At 30.4% G+C, this 16,081-nt stretch overlaps 1 protein-coding gene across 1 annotated transcript in view; it reads right to left on the bottom strand.

The window, feature by feature from the left end:
• The window catches only part of LOC113521451 (uncharacterized), a 66,675-nt gene that overhangs the window by 44,669 nt on the left and 5,925 nt on the right, over nucleotides 1–16,081 (bottom strand). Inside the window, exon 2 of the mRNA XM_026906982.3 lies at nucleotides 1,798–2,239. Within this exon, the coding sequence (XP_026762783.1) occupies nucleotides 1,798–2,054 (257 nt within the window). The 5' untranslated portion in view covers nucleotides 2,055–2,239. The remainder of the gene's footprint in view (nucleotides 1–1,797; nucleotides 2,240–16,081) is intronic.

Here is a 16,081-nt window from a genome sequence, read left to right as displayed (position 1 = left end):
CCCCAGAGAATAATGTTTAGTTCATTTGGTATTGTTGTGTACGCCAGACAAAACATCAGTTCTCCATTATATTCAAAATTTAAATTGCAAATATATTCAGTTTTTGATTGAAATAAATTTAACGAATGCAAAAATGTAATATACAATTCAAGTTAAACATAACGATCCCTATTGTTTTTCATATTAATATTAAATGCTATATCATTATCATAATATCAATAATAAGAGACAACCAGAATATTGCTCCCTTACTAAGAAAAGAAAAGATAGTTCTTTCATTGTAAGATAAAATCCAAAACAAGTAATTTCGATGAAGAATCAATTTGATCGATATTGTCAAAAAAGATTAACAGATTGAAGTGAACTCATAACTTACGGGTTTATTGGAGTTGGAGTAAACATTCTTGAGAATAGATATGGAAAAGGGTGAAAAGAACTGCTATCTGTGATGAAGCAAACCAAAAAACATTTCAGAGAGTGACGACACCTATGTATGGCTTAAAGATTTTTAATGTTAAGCAACCAAATCGAAATTCGAATCCTATCGAAATGAGGTTTTAGAAGTTTAATTTGCAACGTAAATAGTACAAAAATATTTTACGAGCACAGTCTTTTTACAATTTTGTGATTATAACGATAAAACTAAGGAAATATAATGTTGCACATATAAATTATTAAAAAACAATTTTAGTGATTAATCATTGTAAAGAGAGAACTCTCTTTCAATTACAATTATATAGCTCAAGCTGTTTTGGGCGAAAATTTTCTAAAATACAAATAAGTAATTTGGAACCCCAGAATGGACATAGGGTATGCAAAGAAATTACTGCTTCAGTGGAGCAGCGATAAGACACGCTAGATTGCGTAAGTTATGTCCCAATTTGGTGAATTGGCTCGTATTTTGGTGTACTGCGTTATATCCCCGAATGTTCGGTGTCTTATAAGCAGTAAACACGAGAAAAATCTTCAAACATATACTGCTTTTTTAGTTACAAACACTTTTATATCATCACTTAGAAATCTATGGAAATAGCTACCGATCGCTCAAACAGTAAGTTATCCGTAAACATAAAAAAAAATCCTAAGAATAATGTATTATCCTTCGAGCACATTTCTCATCGAAGCCACGACTGAGAAGTAAATGAATATACCTATTGTGAAAAAGATTGCATTATGTATCATATCAGAAGTAAGACCCAGGCGTATCTACCTATATAATAAATTTTTAAACTGGGATTAAGTACAATCGAAAATATACATATACCCATCACACAAAATTACTCATTGATAAGTTTAGGTGAAATAACAAACATTTGTGTAAGGTTATTATTATATCTATAAATGACTTATTAGCAATTATTACTTACGTAAATGGTATAACAGTTTCTACCAAACCACATGTGGTATATGGTATAATAATTACTACACATCGGAGCACAATGCGAAGATAGGAATTTATAAAATATTATATGTTACTTTTATTTAATACGGTCGAACTGGATTAGAAACTGTCATAAATATTAATTTAGAAGCAAAAATTCCGCTATATTTGTGGAAGATTACAACATTTTTTGTTTCTTTTTTTTAATAGCCATAAATTTTCATTTTGCCTGTCACTGATCTTCTTCTATTTTTTTTTTTTCATACGGCAGCTATTCATTGTTATAAGACAATTATTTATTTAATATTCACCGTAAAAACTATGAAATCTATCAAACCCCCTTCCCCTATATACACACACACACTCAAACAATATTTATAGATAAGTCGATAAAGTTCATTAAAACTACCACTTACCTCTTTAAGGTGGTGTGTTTAGTTCCATTGCTGAGTAGCTTATGTTTGGGTTTGTCGAGGGCGCCTGTGGGCGTCGACGAAGATATCGTGAGATCGCTAGCGAAGGAGCTCGTCGATGACTCTTTAGAAATGTTGGTCCGAGCTCTTCTCGCAGCAGATTCTGGACTGCCTGGACTCCCCACTAGTTCCAGGGCGAGCCGGCCCTTTCCCGGGACTGGAGGAGGTTTCTCCTCAACAGGCACCATATAAGACAGCATGGCTGTCTAATATTTATTGTATGTCAACATCAACACTGTCGCAATCGTCGACTTAGTCAGTAGGCACATATATTACTTTATCCATGATAGAGCAGACTTCTAAACTATCCATATATATAGTTCTTTATTCGTTTCACTCACTAAAACGCTCTTGTCGATAGTCTAGTCTCACTTGTGATCGAGATCTGAAAAATAATATTACTCATTATAAATAAGTTAATCAAATATTATACATATGTATACATTACTATCACCATGCCATAACTAGAAACATCAATAATCTTGATTTTCTTAGCATAATATTCTGTTAAAGTTTCTAGTGTATGTGTACACGCTTTCCTGTTTAGACAAATAGATTTTATATTATAATGTTATGCAGACAATATTTAGTAGTAATATTTTAAGGATAATATACTATTGAATTATTGGTATATGGAAAATTAAGACTTAAATAAACATTTTAAAAATAATATAACCACTAATAGTAATGCCTATTAAATATGTATTAACTGATTAATTATAATTATATTCTGAGGTAACATTTATTCTATGAGTCTCAAAATTTCAATATAGCAGTACTATACTGTAGAAAAGTATGTAATCCAATAATATTTTGATAACGGGCGAGTTTTTTTTTTTTTCAACCGACAAAAAGAAGGTAAGTAATAAACTTAATAAACTTATGAGTATATAACTCCGTCATTTGTAAACGAATATGATTTTTTTTTTATTTGAAAGGATATATATAATCTTAGAGATTAGACCCATAGAAATTTTATTAAAAACATTTACTTAACCGATTTTGTTTATAAACTAAAATAACTAGTTTTGTCACAATTGAAATTGGCTTTTTTGTGGGACATAATTTTTTATTATTTTATTTTCCAAATCAATCATATTAGAATGGAGCAAGTAATCACTACGTTATAATACTAGTATATTTATGCAGTCAGATTAGTTGCATGTTATAATGTGATTTATATTTTCTACTCGTGTTTGAAAATATTCTCCTCTGATTGTACAACATTGAAACCTGAACAACTTAAACAATCCAACTCCACAAATAAGTAGTACTGTTTACCACTTTGAACACTAACAAATCCAATAATATTAATCAACTATTGGTGGGAATTGGGTCGTCTATTACTTTCTTAAACAGAATGTTGTGTAGATTTATCTAGACAAAAATAACTATCTACCTAAGGTATTTTTGACGTAACAAATTCGTTTTCCACTGTTAGAATGAATGTTTTAAATCTGCAAAGCAATAAAAATCGCGTCGTGACCTCGACTAAATTCTACTATAAGTTTATTTACTGCATGTAATTTCACTATTAGACCATAAAAACATTTTGTGGAGTTCATATAATACTTCCGTATAAAATAAAAACCTACCAATTAGACTAATCGGTGCATATGTAAAACGGGATATAAAAATTAGTATTAAAAGAACTCTTTCTGTCGTCACGCCAAATCCCATACGGGTTAAGTAGAGAATATCGAATTTCAAAGACCTCCTACCGTTATATACATCTTGTTTCATACACTTTCATAACTCTCCTCGCATAACCCGTTGATTTTCACCAGAAATAACAAAGTATACTTATGAACTTTATAATCGTGGTTAATTAGACCGGGATAGCATATTATGACCTTTTAATTCCTGACATTGTTATAAATGACTAAATTAAAATAAACCAATGCACAAATAACTCGTATTCGATTTATCTCTCGATTGATTTTTATACTTTTAATACTAATTGGTTAAAACTTTACAGCAAATTCTTTGCTGCACAATCAATTTATAACATAAAGTTTTACATAAGACAAGTGATAACACTTTAGTCTTGCTTTTGACCTGCATAGAATCTCCCTTCTTTTCTTTCCTCATATACCTTAACGTGTATGGTCATCCAATAATTAATTTTTTTCTTATATTCGCTTTAGGGTTGTTAGTGGCAGGATCTACGGATACCATCGCTTGCAACATGTTCTATCAGGTCGAGCTCCGTGCGATTTTCTCTTGCATCGTGGTAAATTTCTCGTATTTTTTTCTTATGCAACTTAGAATAGCTAGCAATCTTACAGCTCAACCGACGGAAAGTAGCAACCATCGCCTATAGATATGAACAGAGTCATGGACGTCATAATATATATTGTACTCATGGTACCCTTTATATGAGGTCATTATACTGAAGACGGTGGTGTTATAATTTCGTACCTTGTAATTTTTAAATTTGACTTAAACTCGTTACAATACGGTAACTAGTCTCATTTTATTGACACTTACCTTCGTGCCCCCAGCGTATACCAATTAAAGGCACAGATGAGGTTACCAATTCATTTTCTACATAAAAAAAAATATTTAAAAAACCATGGCATCAGGTATCGTGCCTTATCTCATTTTTACACCGACACTTTCTTACAAACCGACTTCCTCTCACAATATCGTATTACAATAGCGGTTCGCCAGCCGTGCTTCGTAGATTTTTCACAACGCTCCCGTGGGAATCTACATTACCTAATTATATTACCTCGTCCAAACTAATCTCAAAAAGTAGCCATTATATATTCTAAGAAAATATAGGTATATTTCTTGTTATTTCTAACAGAATTCACATTTACAATTCTGCAAAATTCGATTTTTTTATTTTTTTAAATCTATCCAAAATTGGCAAAAATAATTTAGTTGGGTTAAATCTACACTGGCATCTTTGAGAGTATTTTCTTAGGAGGGGCGAGAGGTAGGGGCTGGCCCTTGGCAAAAGATGCATAATGTATTCTCAGACACGTCTTTACATGTAGCTGAAATCTCCGCTTGCATCCTGAGGTAAGCACGAAATAATTCTATGGTAGGCACGACCCACCCGATACTCCCATTAATACGTCTATGATCATTTATTTAGCTTACAGTAACGAAAACTAATCTTTAATTGCGTAGATAATGAAAAATCTGCATCGCGTTAAGTATTTTAGTAATAGTTCTTTTAAATAATAAGAATACTTACCTCTTTTTATTCAGAGCAGCATGCAATGTATGTCCATACAATCTATATACAATTTATCATAATTATGTACGAGTTATCAGTGTAACACGCATTGAACTTCATTTTACATGTTAAATCAGGGTTTCATACTTAACATCTTTAACATTAAGCTATACCTACGAAAAATATAACATCTGACATCGGCATATTTTGAAGTTTTCTATACGTAGGTAACGTATTGTATCGGGGGGAAAGGGATTGTTAGTAATGGAGATTGAGAATCCCAATATACCCAACCAGGTCAACCTCCTCGCGGTTCCCCCTGGAAACTATCATGATTAATTCCTGATGAATTCATCATGATGGGCTAACTGGCCTGTTTTCATCCTCATTGATCACCCTTCACTGGTGCCCCGCCAGCGTATCCCGTTAGCGCAGGCGGGGTTACTATTCCATTTTCTACCAATAAAAAAAACGTATCTCAATTATGTGAATTTTCTAAATTATATAGCATTCCGGACTGATTCATCAACACACAACCGAAACTACTAAAGCTCTAAATATCAAATTTACACCATTGATTTATTTTATAACCTACACAAGTAATAAGGGATAATTTTCGAAACTCGGCCCTTTAATGGTGTATAAACAAAGGTAAAAATTTGTTTCAAAAAGTACATTTTTTAACCGATTAACTTGAAATTAATCATATATATCTTCTTATATAAAAATATTAAAACTTATCTTCGGTATTTCTCAAAATGTATCTCTTAATTGTGTTAAATAAATGTTGATGTTATTTTGCGACCCACGTTCCCTTAATGAGAATATTCAATTTTGATGCTATAACTCTCCCTTCATACTCGTAGGGCGCTAACGATTCAGATTATACAATCGAAATCGTTGAATTAATTAATCGCTAATATAGTAATATAAAAAATCAAAATTACAGTACAATACCTTAAAGAGATTTATTAGATGTTTAAAGTTTTACAAATAAAAGAGTTAAATGGTATTCAACTAACTTCTCATTTCATTCTACTAGTATTACTATTATAAATGCGGAGGATTATGTTGAAGAATGTATCTATGTTATTCAAATGCTTAAATGGCTAAACGAATTTGAATGAAATTTAGCAAACAGGCAGGTTATATCCTTCACGCATAGGGTACTTTATAAATTGATACAAGCGGACAAAACCGCGAGGAATAGTTAATAACTTATAAATACAATCTCGCTATCACATATGTATATAGTCTTTAAGTATTTGAAGACACCCGAGTATAAATTGGTCGTTGTTTATAATTCCGACCTTGATCTTGAATGAGCAAAGAAATTTATTTAGTACATAAGTACTTATATATTATCGGAATACGTAAATAATGGCTAGTTATATATACACCTATGACGTATGCATAGTTAAACGTAATTACGTCAATTGTGTATTACATACTTATTTCTATGTTTAAAATATATATGTATATATATTAAAAAAAATATCTATGACATTGTCTTTCAGGTAAATCAAAGCATGGAATAAATTTCCTGAAAAAAGATGTAGTATGTGAATACGTAAAGGACAGTCTCTTAATCAACATTGGGATCGATTCTGAGTCGCCATTCACTAAATATTTTTCCAAAATTTAAATTTCTGTTACATAGCACAACAAAATATTCATTCCAAGGACTAACATAAAATATAAACTTGTAATAGGTTTAAATAAAATTATAACCTTAGTTTATAATTAATAATATCCATAAAATAGTACTTTCGCGAAATATATGTATATGTATATATCGAGTCTATTGAGATTTACTAAGAGACTACAGCTCTTCAAAAAAGTTCAAAAAAGGAGTTCTTCAAAAAATGGGTAAAGAGGTTTCTTTATGGTCGGCAACGCGCGCGTAATGCCATTGGTACTACAGAAGTATGCATAGGCAACGATGATCGCTTACTATCAGGTTAGCCGTATGCTTGTTTGCCACCTCAGAAGTATAAAAAAATACAGTCAGAAATCATTATAATTCATGAAACTAAACCACTTTCCCCAAGGGAAATGAAAACACTCGTTTAACATTAATATAAACCGCGCAGTCATATATTTTCCACTAAATCCTTTGGAAAAAGTTTTTCAATTTCATGAATACCTATCGATACATACTATGGGTTTTGATATATTTTTATAGTTAGGAGTTTAAGAATATCTTTTCTAACTCTATATATACATATCTGCTGTAGATATATGCTAAAAGACTTTTCCATCAGATAGTACCGAAGTAAAAAGACAATAAAAACGGACTGAAAACTAGAAATTAATTTCTAAATAAAACCGGGTTAAAAAAAATTCAGAACTATGATATAGGTATATAAGTAATAGTGACTGCAAAATGAATAATAAATGAAAAAAAATCTGCCATTTATCAACCTATGTTTAGAAAAAATAACTAATAGAACGCTAATGATTACAATTTTACCCTATCTGTAGTCACGTGCTCATTAATATATAGGTATCCTGTACATCATTTAATATTACAGGTTTTCTGATGACTCAATACATGACGCAACCAATTGGAAGACCCGTTCACCTCTTAATATTATAGGTAAGTATGTTATTTTTTCCTTATATGTAAGAAGTATATATATTTTAAGAGCATCATGACCTACTTGGTCTCTCCACAAATATAAGTATATATTTGAGGAAAGTCTAACACAGAAAAATTATGCCAACTTTAGTTTTCGACCTCCAACGAAAAACATTGAGAAAGCTTCCGTTTTACCGAACCCTTATAATTTCATTTGGTTTGTCTATTTATTCATTTGTAAATTATAGAAGGTTCCTCAGTCGACCGTTTTTTTTTTTTAATATAATATATATTTTAAACTTTATCTTTGCAGTGAAAGCGACAGACTTTTTTTTTCGTTTGTACAGGTCTTACGCTAAATGAGGTGTAATAAAATATTCGGCCAGTTTTAAATAGTTAGAAAATTTTATTTAAAAAATTCAAATTATATATATTTAAAAAATAGGTACAAAATAATAGATAATTATTTTAACCTCTAGATTAATACTTTCGTTCGACGTCAATAAACAAGTCATGATGTTTTAATTAGCACAAATGCAGCGGGCGTGCATCATTGATCTATACCGACTGCTCCACATCTTGCCTTAGCAAGGTTAAAGAGTACATTGATTAGATACCAATGTATATAATTGTTATGCAGGCCATAAAGAATCTAGTTATATATATCATTTGTTAAAAAGTTGACGTAAATTTAAAATGTACATTTAATTGATAATTGTATGTTTATTGTAATAGATGTCTAGACTCATATTTTTATATATTACATATCAGCTGTTTAAGCTCGGCACATTTATTCGTTTATTTATATTTTCATAAAATTTTATAGAAACATAAGTATAGAGAGATTAGAGGTAGAAAAAAAGTTATTTAATCATATTACTCGTATTTTAGTCAGTTTTACTCTGTTGCTTCGTAATATAATCAGTGATCAAATTAATATTAGACTAGTCGAACCAATGGAAATATTCCTGTTTATTTGCAAAGTGGTGTTTCGATAGTAAATAGTTAGATTAAAGACCATATTACACCATCAAACCTGAAATATAGAAGATTCGTTAGGAAAATATTTGAATAGTTAGATGTTTCTTACTCAATAACTCATAAATAGTATTTGAATCCACTTTGGTACACAGATAGATTTTGACCTGATCTAGCACAGTACAGGATAGTTTTTCACCCATTAATATGATACTGTTAAAATATTTACACACACGCATGCGTAATTTCTGGCATTCTCTATTATGATATCGGTATCACAACATTAAACTATTTTTAGTTATGATTGCACGCAACTGTACATGTAGAATTCGAGACGTTTTAGTTGGAAATTATTTGGCAACCCTGCATATGATCCATTATCACCAAAACACCTTTAGGTGGCGCCACTCAGTATTACTAGATACGAAATTTTAATTCTCCCTAAATATCAAAAGTTTTTCTTTTTCTCAATTTATATATGATTTTCATTACTTTTATTCAATTACAAATTATAATCCGTTTTCTCTGTTTTACTTTTACTACGAGCTACGAAAACCACTCATCCTTCTTAACGCTTTACTTGAAGAGGGTCAAGTTGTTTTATTATCATTAGGTAATTGTAGGTGTATTCTACGATTCTATTACATTATTTTAAAATGCCAAAAAAAGTCTCAAATAAATTACCCAAAGTTCTCCAACAATTTAATTTCCCTTAAATTACTCCAAGACAACAATTTGCCTAAAATTATGATAAAATTACCCAATCTGGCAATGCTGGCGCCACACAACGTATAACATGACTCTATCCGTAGACTCCACACCGATGGGCCACAGCGAAATATTCTAAAAATAAACCGCGTTATAAAGAAATTCATCACGAAGTGTTACGGGAATTTTATGAATTTATATTACCGTACTGGCCCTGAAAAAAACTTCCGGATGAAGTTAAAACAATTGTTTGAAATGACATACATATATATTTCCGTTACACATATATATATAGACATCCGTAAAATTGACCATAAGGTTTAAAAATAGAAATGCTAAAATTGGGCAATTCATTCATAAAAAATAATAATTTAATAATTTATGATCACGATAAACTTGCTTATTTTTGTAAGACTTATGGTGCTGACGTACCATAAAGTAATCACTCTTAATATCAATTAGTTCCCACAATCTACGCAGTTAAAATGTCCAGCCATTCATTATTATTAAGTCTTTCCCCAAAATCTTTTTTTAACTGTATTATAATGAATTCAAGGTAAAAAATGTAATCAAAATTTAATGTAATTAAATTAATTTTCCATAAGTACATATTATATTATTAAAATTAAATTAACTTTTACGGTTGTTTTGATAACTATCGATGGTTTTGTAAATAAAGGTTAATATATCAGTTACAGCGTTCCTCGTGGTACTGTTCTAGGACCTACCTTGTTCCTAATTTATATTAATGATCTTTGTAACTTGACTATTCAAAACTGCAAAATAATTACATACACGGACGATACAGTTCTCCTTATCAGTAGACGTAACTAGTTTAGCGCTCAGAAAAAGCTTGATGATGTGTTAAGAGGGATGTTGCTGCTCATCAAAGCTCAGTCGATTGCTAACTGGCTTGCCAAGCGCGGCAACTATTGGCAACATCCTCCCTTATGGGGGAGCTCTATGTTTGGCAGTGGACAGTTACCAGCTATGTAACTGTACATCTTACTTTGTTTGTTTAACCCCCAGTAGTAGAGACAAGTGGAAATGGCCGTTTTGGAATCCTGCAATGAGGAAGAAAGCGTTGGTATTCACAACACAGTTTTGTACTACTGCGGTTATCATCATTTTTTAATAATATTATATTCAATACTTTTATCACAAATAAAGAATTATTAAAGTAAAAAAAAAGTGTATATATATATATATATATATATATATATATATATATATATATATATATATATATATATATATATATATATAATAATAGATGATAATGGAGCGGTAACTTTGCTCGCTCGCCGGCACTAATGGAGGATGATAGTTTAAAACAAAAAAGGAGGCCAGTTAGTTAGCCCATCGTGTATGTTGCTGTTGTCTATGAAAGTGTATATTGCTAGCAATGAGACTGGTAGTCCGCATTTATGGTTGACAATGGAATGGTAACCCTGCATGCGCTATCGATATATGCTGGTGTGGCTCCAGTGAGGAACGACAGGTGAGGATGAAAGCAGGTCAGTTAGCCCACCGTGATGGATACACCAGGAATTCAGCATGATGGTTACCAGGGGGGACCACGTGGAGGTCAATCTGACAGGGTATATTGCTAGCAATAGGACTGGTAGTCCGCATTACTAACAACCTCTCCCCCCTATATTAAGTATTAATTATATTCAAATTCTTTGTTTCTTTACACAAGTAAAGGCAGCAACGCTCATAATCTATATGTCCGTAAAGTGAAAACATTTTTGTAATTAAAATTATGTAATATCAAAAAAAAAAATAAGTAACTTATAAATAATATCTAAACAATTTTATTAAGATCTTAAGCCAGTAAAAATCTAAAACCAAACCAAATACAAAGTATTTAGCTTCTAATACGATCATATTTTAATCATACTCGACCCTGTGGTTAGAACCATGGATTTCTAGTGCACATCATCGTAAAGAAATTGAATAATAAAGGAGTGATAAAATATATACATAATTCTCGACTTGAACAACGTGGGATCTTTCAAGGCTAAAGTGAATAGGCATTAAGTATTTGAAGTAGCGTGTAAAACAGGCCACGTCGTCACAGATTGTTGTGAGACGCACTCAAATATGATGTAAAAAAACAATTTCATCGACTGTTGGTAAATCCCGAGCTAGACCTTCCCTTGTATTCAACACAGTATTACAAAGCAAGCTGATGTTACCTTTTAAACAAGGCAATGCTATTAGCGTTTTAACTGAACCGAACTACTGTTGAAGTACATTTTACAAGCAATAAATTAAATTATTATCTACTATAGTTGCAAATAATTATTGTGTACCTCTTTGTAATTTTATTGTACCTGTTCTAAATCTAATTCAGTTACATTTGTTTAATAATATTTGGTATATCTCCACCTTAATACTTTGTTTTAAAGCTCACTTATACAATTTCGATGTCAGCGGATTCTATATGTGTGGGAATGATAATATAATAGCATTCCTCGATGAGGGAAAGGTCAGTCGCCCGTTGTGAACTCGAAGAGATGGTTTGTGCTCCGACCCAGCTGATTGCAATCACGACCGGTTAATTAGGAACATTTGCAATAATATTTATTTTACGAGCCAACTTTCAATGCACAATAGCACTGACACTGTCTGAAGCTTGTGTCTAATTAAAAGTAGCATTATGTTTTTTATTTAATCTTTTTCCTCTCTATATTAGTAATTTTTATTCGCAAATTCATCTACGTGCCCATATCAATTAACCGAAATAAAACATAGTCTATTTCTTTTTCTGTCCCAAATTCTACGCATCTCCCAAATTTTATGACAATAAGGTAAGCCGTTAAAGCCAGAAGAGGAAAACGACTCACATTCATATTATAATATCAATAAAGATAGTTTTGTGACGCATCGATTGATCTTGTGCTCTAGTGGTTAACTACACGATTCACTAACTCGAAGACGTAAACTCTATACCCGTGTGAGGTAAATGTAATGTTTCCAATCAAAGTTCGAACTTGTTTATAAACAGTAATTCGAACTCTTGTTAAACTAACTCAGTGGGTATTATACTAAAGAATACCTACTTATACAGTCAATCATGAAATAGCTAAACAAATAATATTTTTGTTTTACGTTTATAATGTTTATTTTATTTTTCCTTTACGACTTTATGTCCTTTGCAATGAAATAGCATTTACGATTATATTCTAACTGATAACTAAATGAAAATTATTAAGAATACATGCCTACATAAAATATAGTTCTTACAACTACACAAATTCAAACCTATTTTCTAATTTCTAGCTAGAGTCAGTCCGACCCGCATGGCCATGACTGAGTATGACCTCATTTAATTTTATTTTAGAACATATACCTACTTTTTGCAAAGTATAGAATACTGGCAAAAAATAGAGTACTTTAACCTGTTTTACTTAACTGTATTATTTGAATCTTTATATTAATCCACGTGATAATTATAATTCAATTAAATGTATTGGATTCTGGAAATGCTAGCAACCCACCTGATAAAATGGGATACCTACACATCTCCAGTATAAAAATAGTTTAAGTTCGAATGTCACGTCATATTTTTTCAAAACTTTTAAAGTTGTTAATTTGGTTTTATATAGATTATACTATATTTGAAAACATTAATCATACCACCATAACAAAAACCTTCTAAAAGTTTAGTATAGGTAAAACCTAACCTTCTAAAAATTTAGTACCTGTATGTAGCTATATGTGTATATTTGTCAATATACACTTCTGACTGAAATTACTTTGGTGATTTCAGACGCTGCAACAACGATGCTAACGACTAAAGTTATATTTTCCGCGGAAATAGATCTTAAATTTGTAGGTAAAACTATGTCGTCGGTACAACTAGTTAACTATAATGTAAATTATATTGACGGATCAAAGGGATAAATGTAGCTGTCGCATTAAAATGAGAAACTGTTATTATTCGAATGCAGGCTGCTAGTGTGGTGACACATACACTTCACAGTTTTATGGCCCGAACGTGTCTTTATATGACATCATAATATCCAGATACAAAAGATTCGCTTAGAATACTAAATGTTAATATTCACGGCGTGGGAAATGAACCCGGACTAAAGGATATTTTATATCTAACAGGACTTGCCAACCATAAAAGCGTCTAGCCTGTGTCTATCTACGAATTATTTTGATTTGCCAGAATCTATTATATTTATTTTAATTTAATAACTTTCTTACAATCTAACTAATATAAATAATATTTATCAACATAATTACTATTGCATGTATCAATATCAGCGACTCGCTGATGCTTAGATAAAGCCTACGAGATTTCTAGGTGCTGAACTACATTTACACAACAGGAACATGTGCATTTAGTACTGTATAATAAATAATTATATTGAATTAATAAAAAATCTAAAAAGTATATTAAAGTCTTTAAGCTGATTTTAAATTAAATACTGATATTAAATCATAACTATAGGTAACATTACTCTACAATAGTATTATTGTAGGATAAATAGTGACACTTACTGTAATTATTATTTGTTCTTAAGCTATGATGTAGTAGATATCCATTATTATTAAAATTAAAATGTTATTAAAATGTAAATTGATCTAATTTAAATTAATTGATTTCAAATAATTAATTTTTGTAAAACAAACATTTCTTATTTATGAGGTCCAAAGTAGGGAGAATTTTTAGAAATGGTTATAATAGTATCTATAAAAAAAATCAACTACTTCTATCCTAATAGAAACAACAGAGAACTATATATTGTATTGATTACAAAAACAATTATCAAATTATAATTGGCAAAACCTAAAAAACTTATAAAAACAATATTGTTTTGGCTTCCCTTGCAACTTTTAACTTTGCAGAAATGTTTCTTAGTATTCTAACATTTTATCGGAATCTGTCCAGAATTTGTGGTAGGTACAAAAATGTTTACGAATTATTAAGTTAGCAGTAAATCAACAAACCACGTACCTCCGAATTTACATCTGCCAAATCTACACGACCATGACGAACATGCCTGATATACATTTATGTATATAATATCCATACGGTATACATCTAAAATTATGCACAGAGATATTACTATTTCAAGGTAAACTAGAAAGCTAGGTTTGCCAACTCTAGCTACTCTAAAAGCAATGTCATGCCTTTAGGTAAAAAATAAGAATAATATCTTTAAATAGCAACTAGTAAACGGATTGTCTTTAGGGACTATTAAAATTATCAATTGTAAATTTAAAATAATTCTAAATACTATTTTTACTACAATTGTAGAACTGAGCTTAGGCAATTATTATGTTATTAAATTACTTAAAAATTTATAATCCTGTATATTTGATTATATATCATTCTATATAATAATATAAAATATGTAAATAAGTTAAGGAAAGTAAAAATATCTCAAACAGATACATTTTTAGTAACTTCGAGAGAGAAAACTATCCAATTTGCCTTAATTTCTCATTATAAAATACCGTGATTGTTAAATCTGAATTTGTAGACGTGTATACCAAATATTGTGACAATTGGTAAAACTGCTAAAGCGCGTAAAGACATGAAATAAATAATCGAACAACATCTTGATCTAAATTATAATATTAGTAAGGATGGTCGTACTTGTTGTACGAGTATGTATTATACCAAAAAAGAGTAAGTAGAGAGTAAAAATATAGGTACTTGAAGTATATGTATTTTGATTGTGAAAAACGGTAAATCAAGAGTAAGAAATATTTAAATTATGTTGCAAAATTGCAACGCATTCATTGCAAAAGAATGCACGCTACGGTTTTGCAATATCTTGAATTAACACATTATTGCATTAAAATGTTCAAATATTCGGCCATTATGCAAAAAGATGTTGTCGACTGATTTTTAATGCGGTGTCATGATTGGTTATTGTTGATAAATAAGAAAAGACTTCATTTCTATTGTAATTTAATGGTTTAATATGTCAGTGAGGTTTATATATGTTTATTATTCAGTCATTTCTAAACGGTCGTATTTGAATTCATTTTGACACAGTTTGACCATATTATCTCGTATTTGCGTATGGGACAATTTAATCCTAACTTGCGAGAGTATACGAGTAGATACATAATACTTCTATGTTATTAGTTTAAAAAGTACTTAATGTTAGTAGTAATGACTTAGGATAACCTAACTTTCGACAATTAACAGCTGATATAATTAAATTAGTTAAATGATGATGAATGTCTTTGAATGTTTACACCTCTTAAAATTTCAATTATTTCTCTCTATACATTTAGTTATTCTATTGTCATAAAACGTTACTAGGTATTCTGTATTTCTATAAAGGTGACTATCTTTTGTATTATCATATTTATTAATCGTATGCAAAAAAAACATCTTAAGACATTACCAAAGCTTAACTACATTTGCCAACCCGCCTGTAAAGCATGGTAATTAATGGTAAAACCTTCCAAGTGGTACATATAACGACCGATATAACGATGAACGAATTATTATTTTTTTTTTTAACAGATATTTAAAAAAAAATATTTAAATACAAAATATATGTATTAAAAATACTGTGATATTCTTTATAGTTCATAATCGTTAATTTAACTAGCAACTAATAATTAAGAATGTTTCACAAAGAAACCGACTTTTGATTGAGAAAATAAGGTACTTAATCTATTTTGATTAAATTTCTAAGAGGCCAACATGTATTTCCTTTTAGATAAAGAAATAATTTTCCAAATCATTTTACGACTGACGCAATTATAAGGAAACATACATAAAAAAA

The sequence above is a fragment of the Galleria mellonella genome, unplaced genomic scaffold (genome assembly GCF_026898425.1).
Source record: "Galleria mellonella isolate WM207_F2 unplaced genomic scaffold, CSIRO_AGI_GalMel_v1 utg33, whole genome shotgun sequence".
Classification (NCBI taxonomy): Eukaryota; Metazoa; Arthropoda; class Insecta; order Lepidoptera; family Pyralidae; genus Galleria; species Galleria mellonella.
The sequence above is the reverse complement of the archived record's forward strand: the minus strand, read 5'-3'. Positions and strand labels throughout refer to the sequence as shown.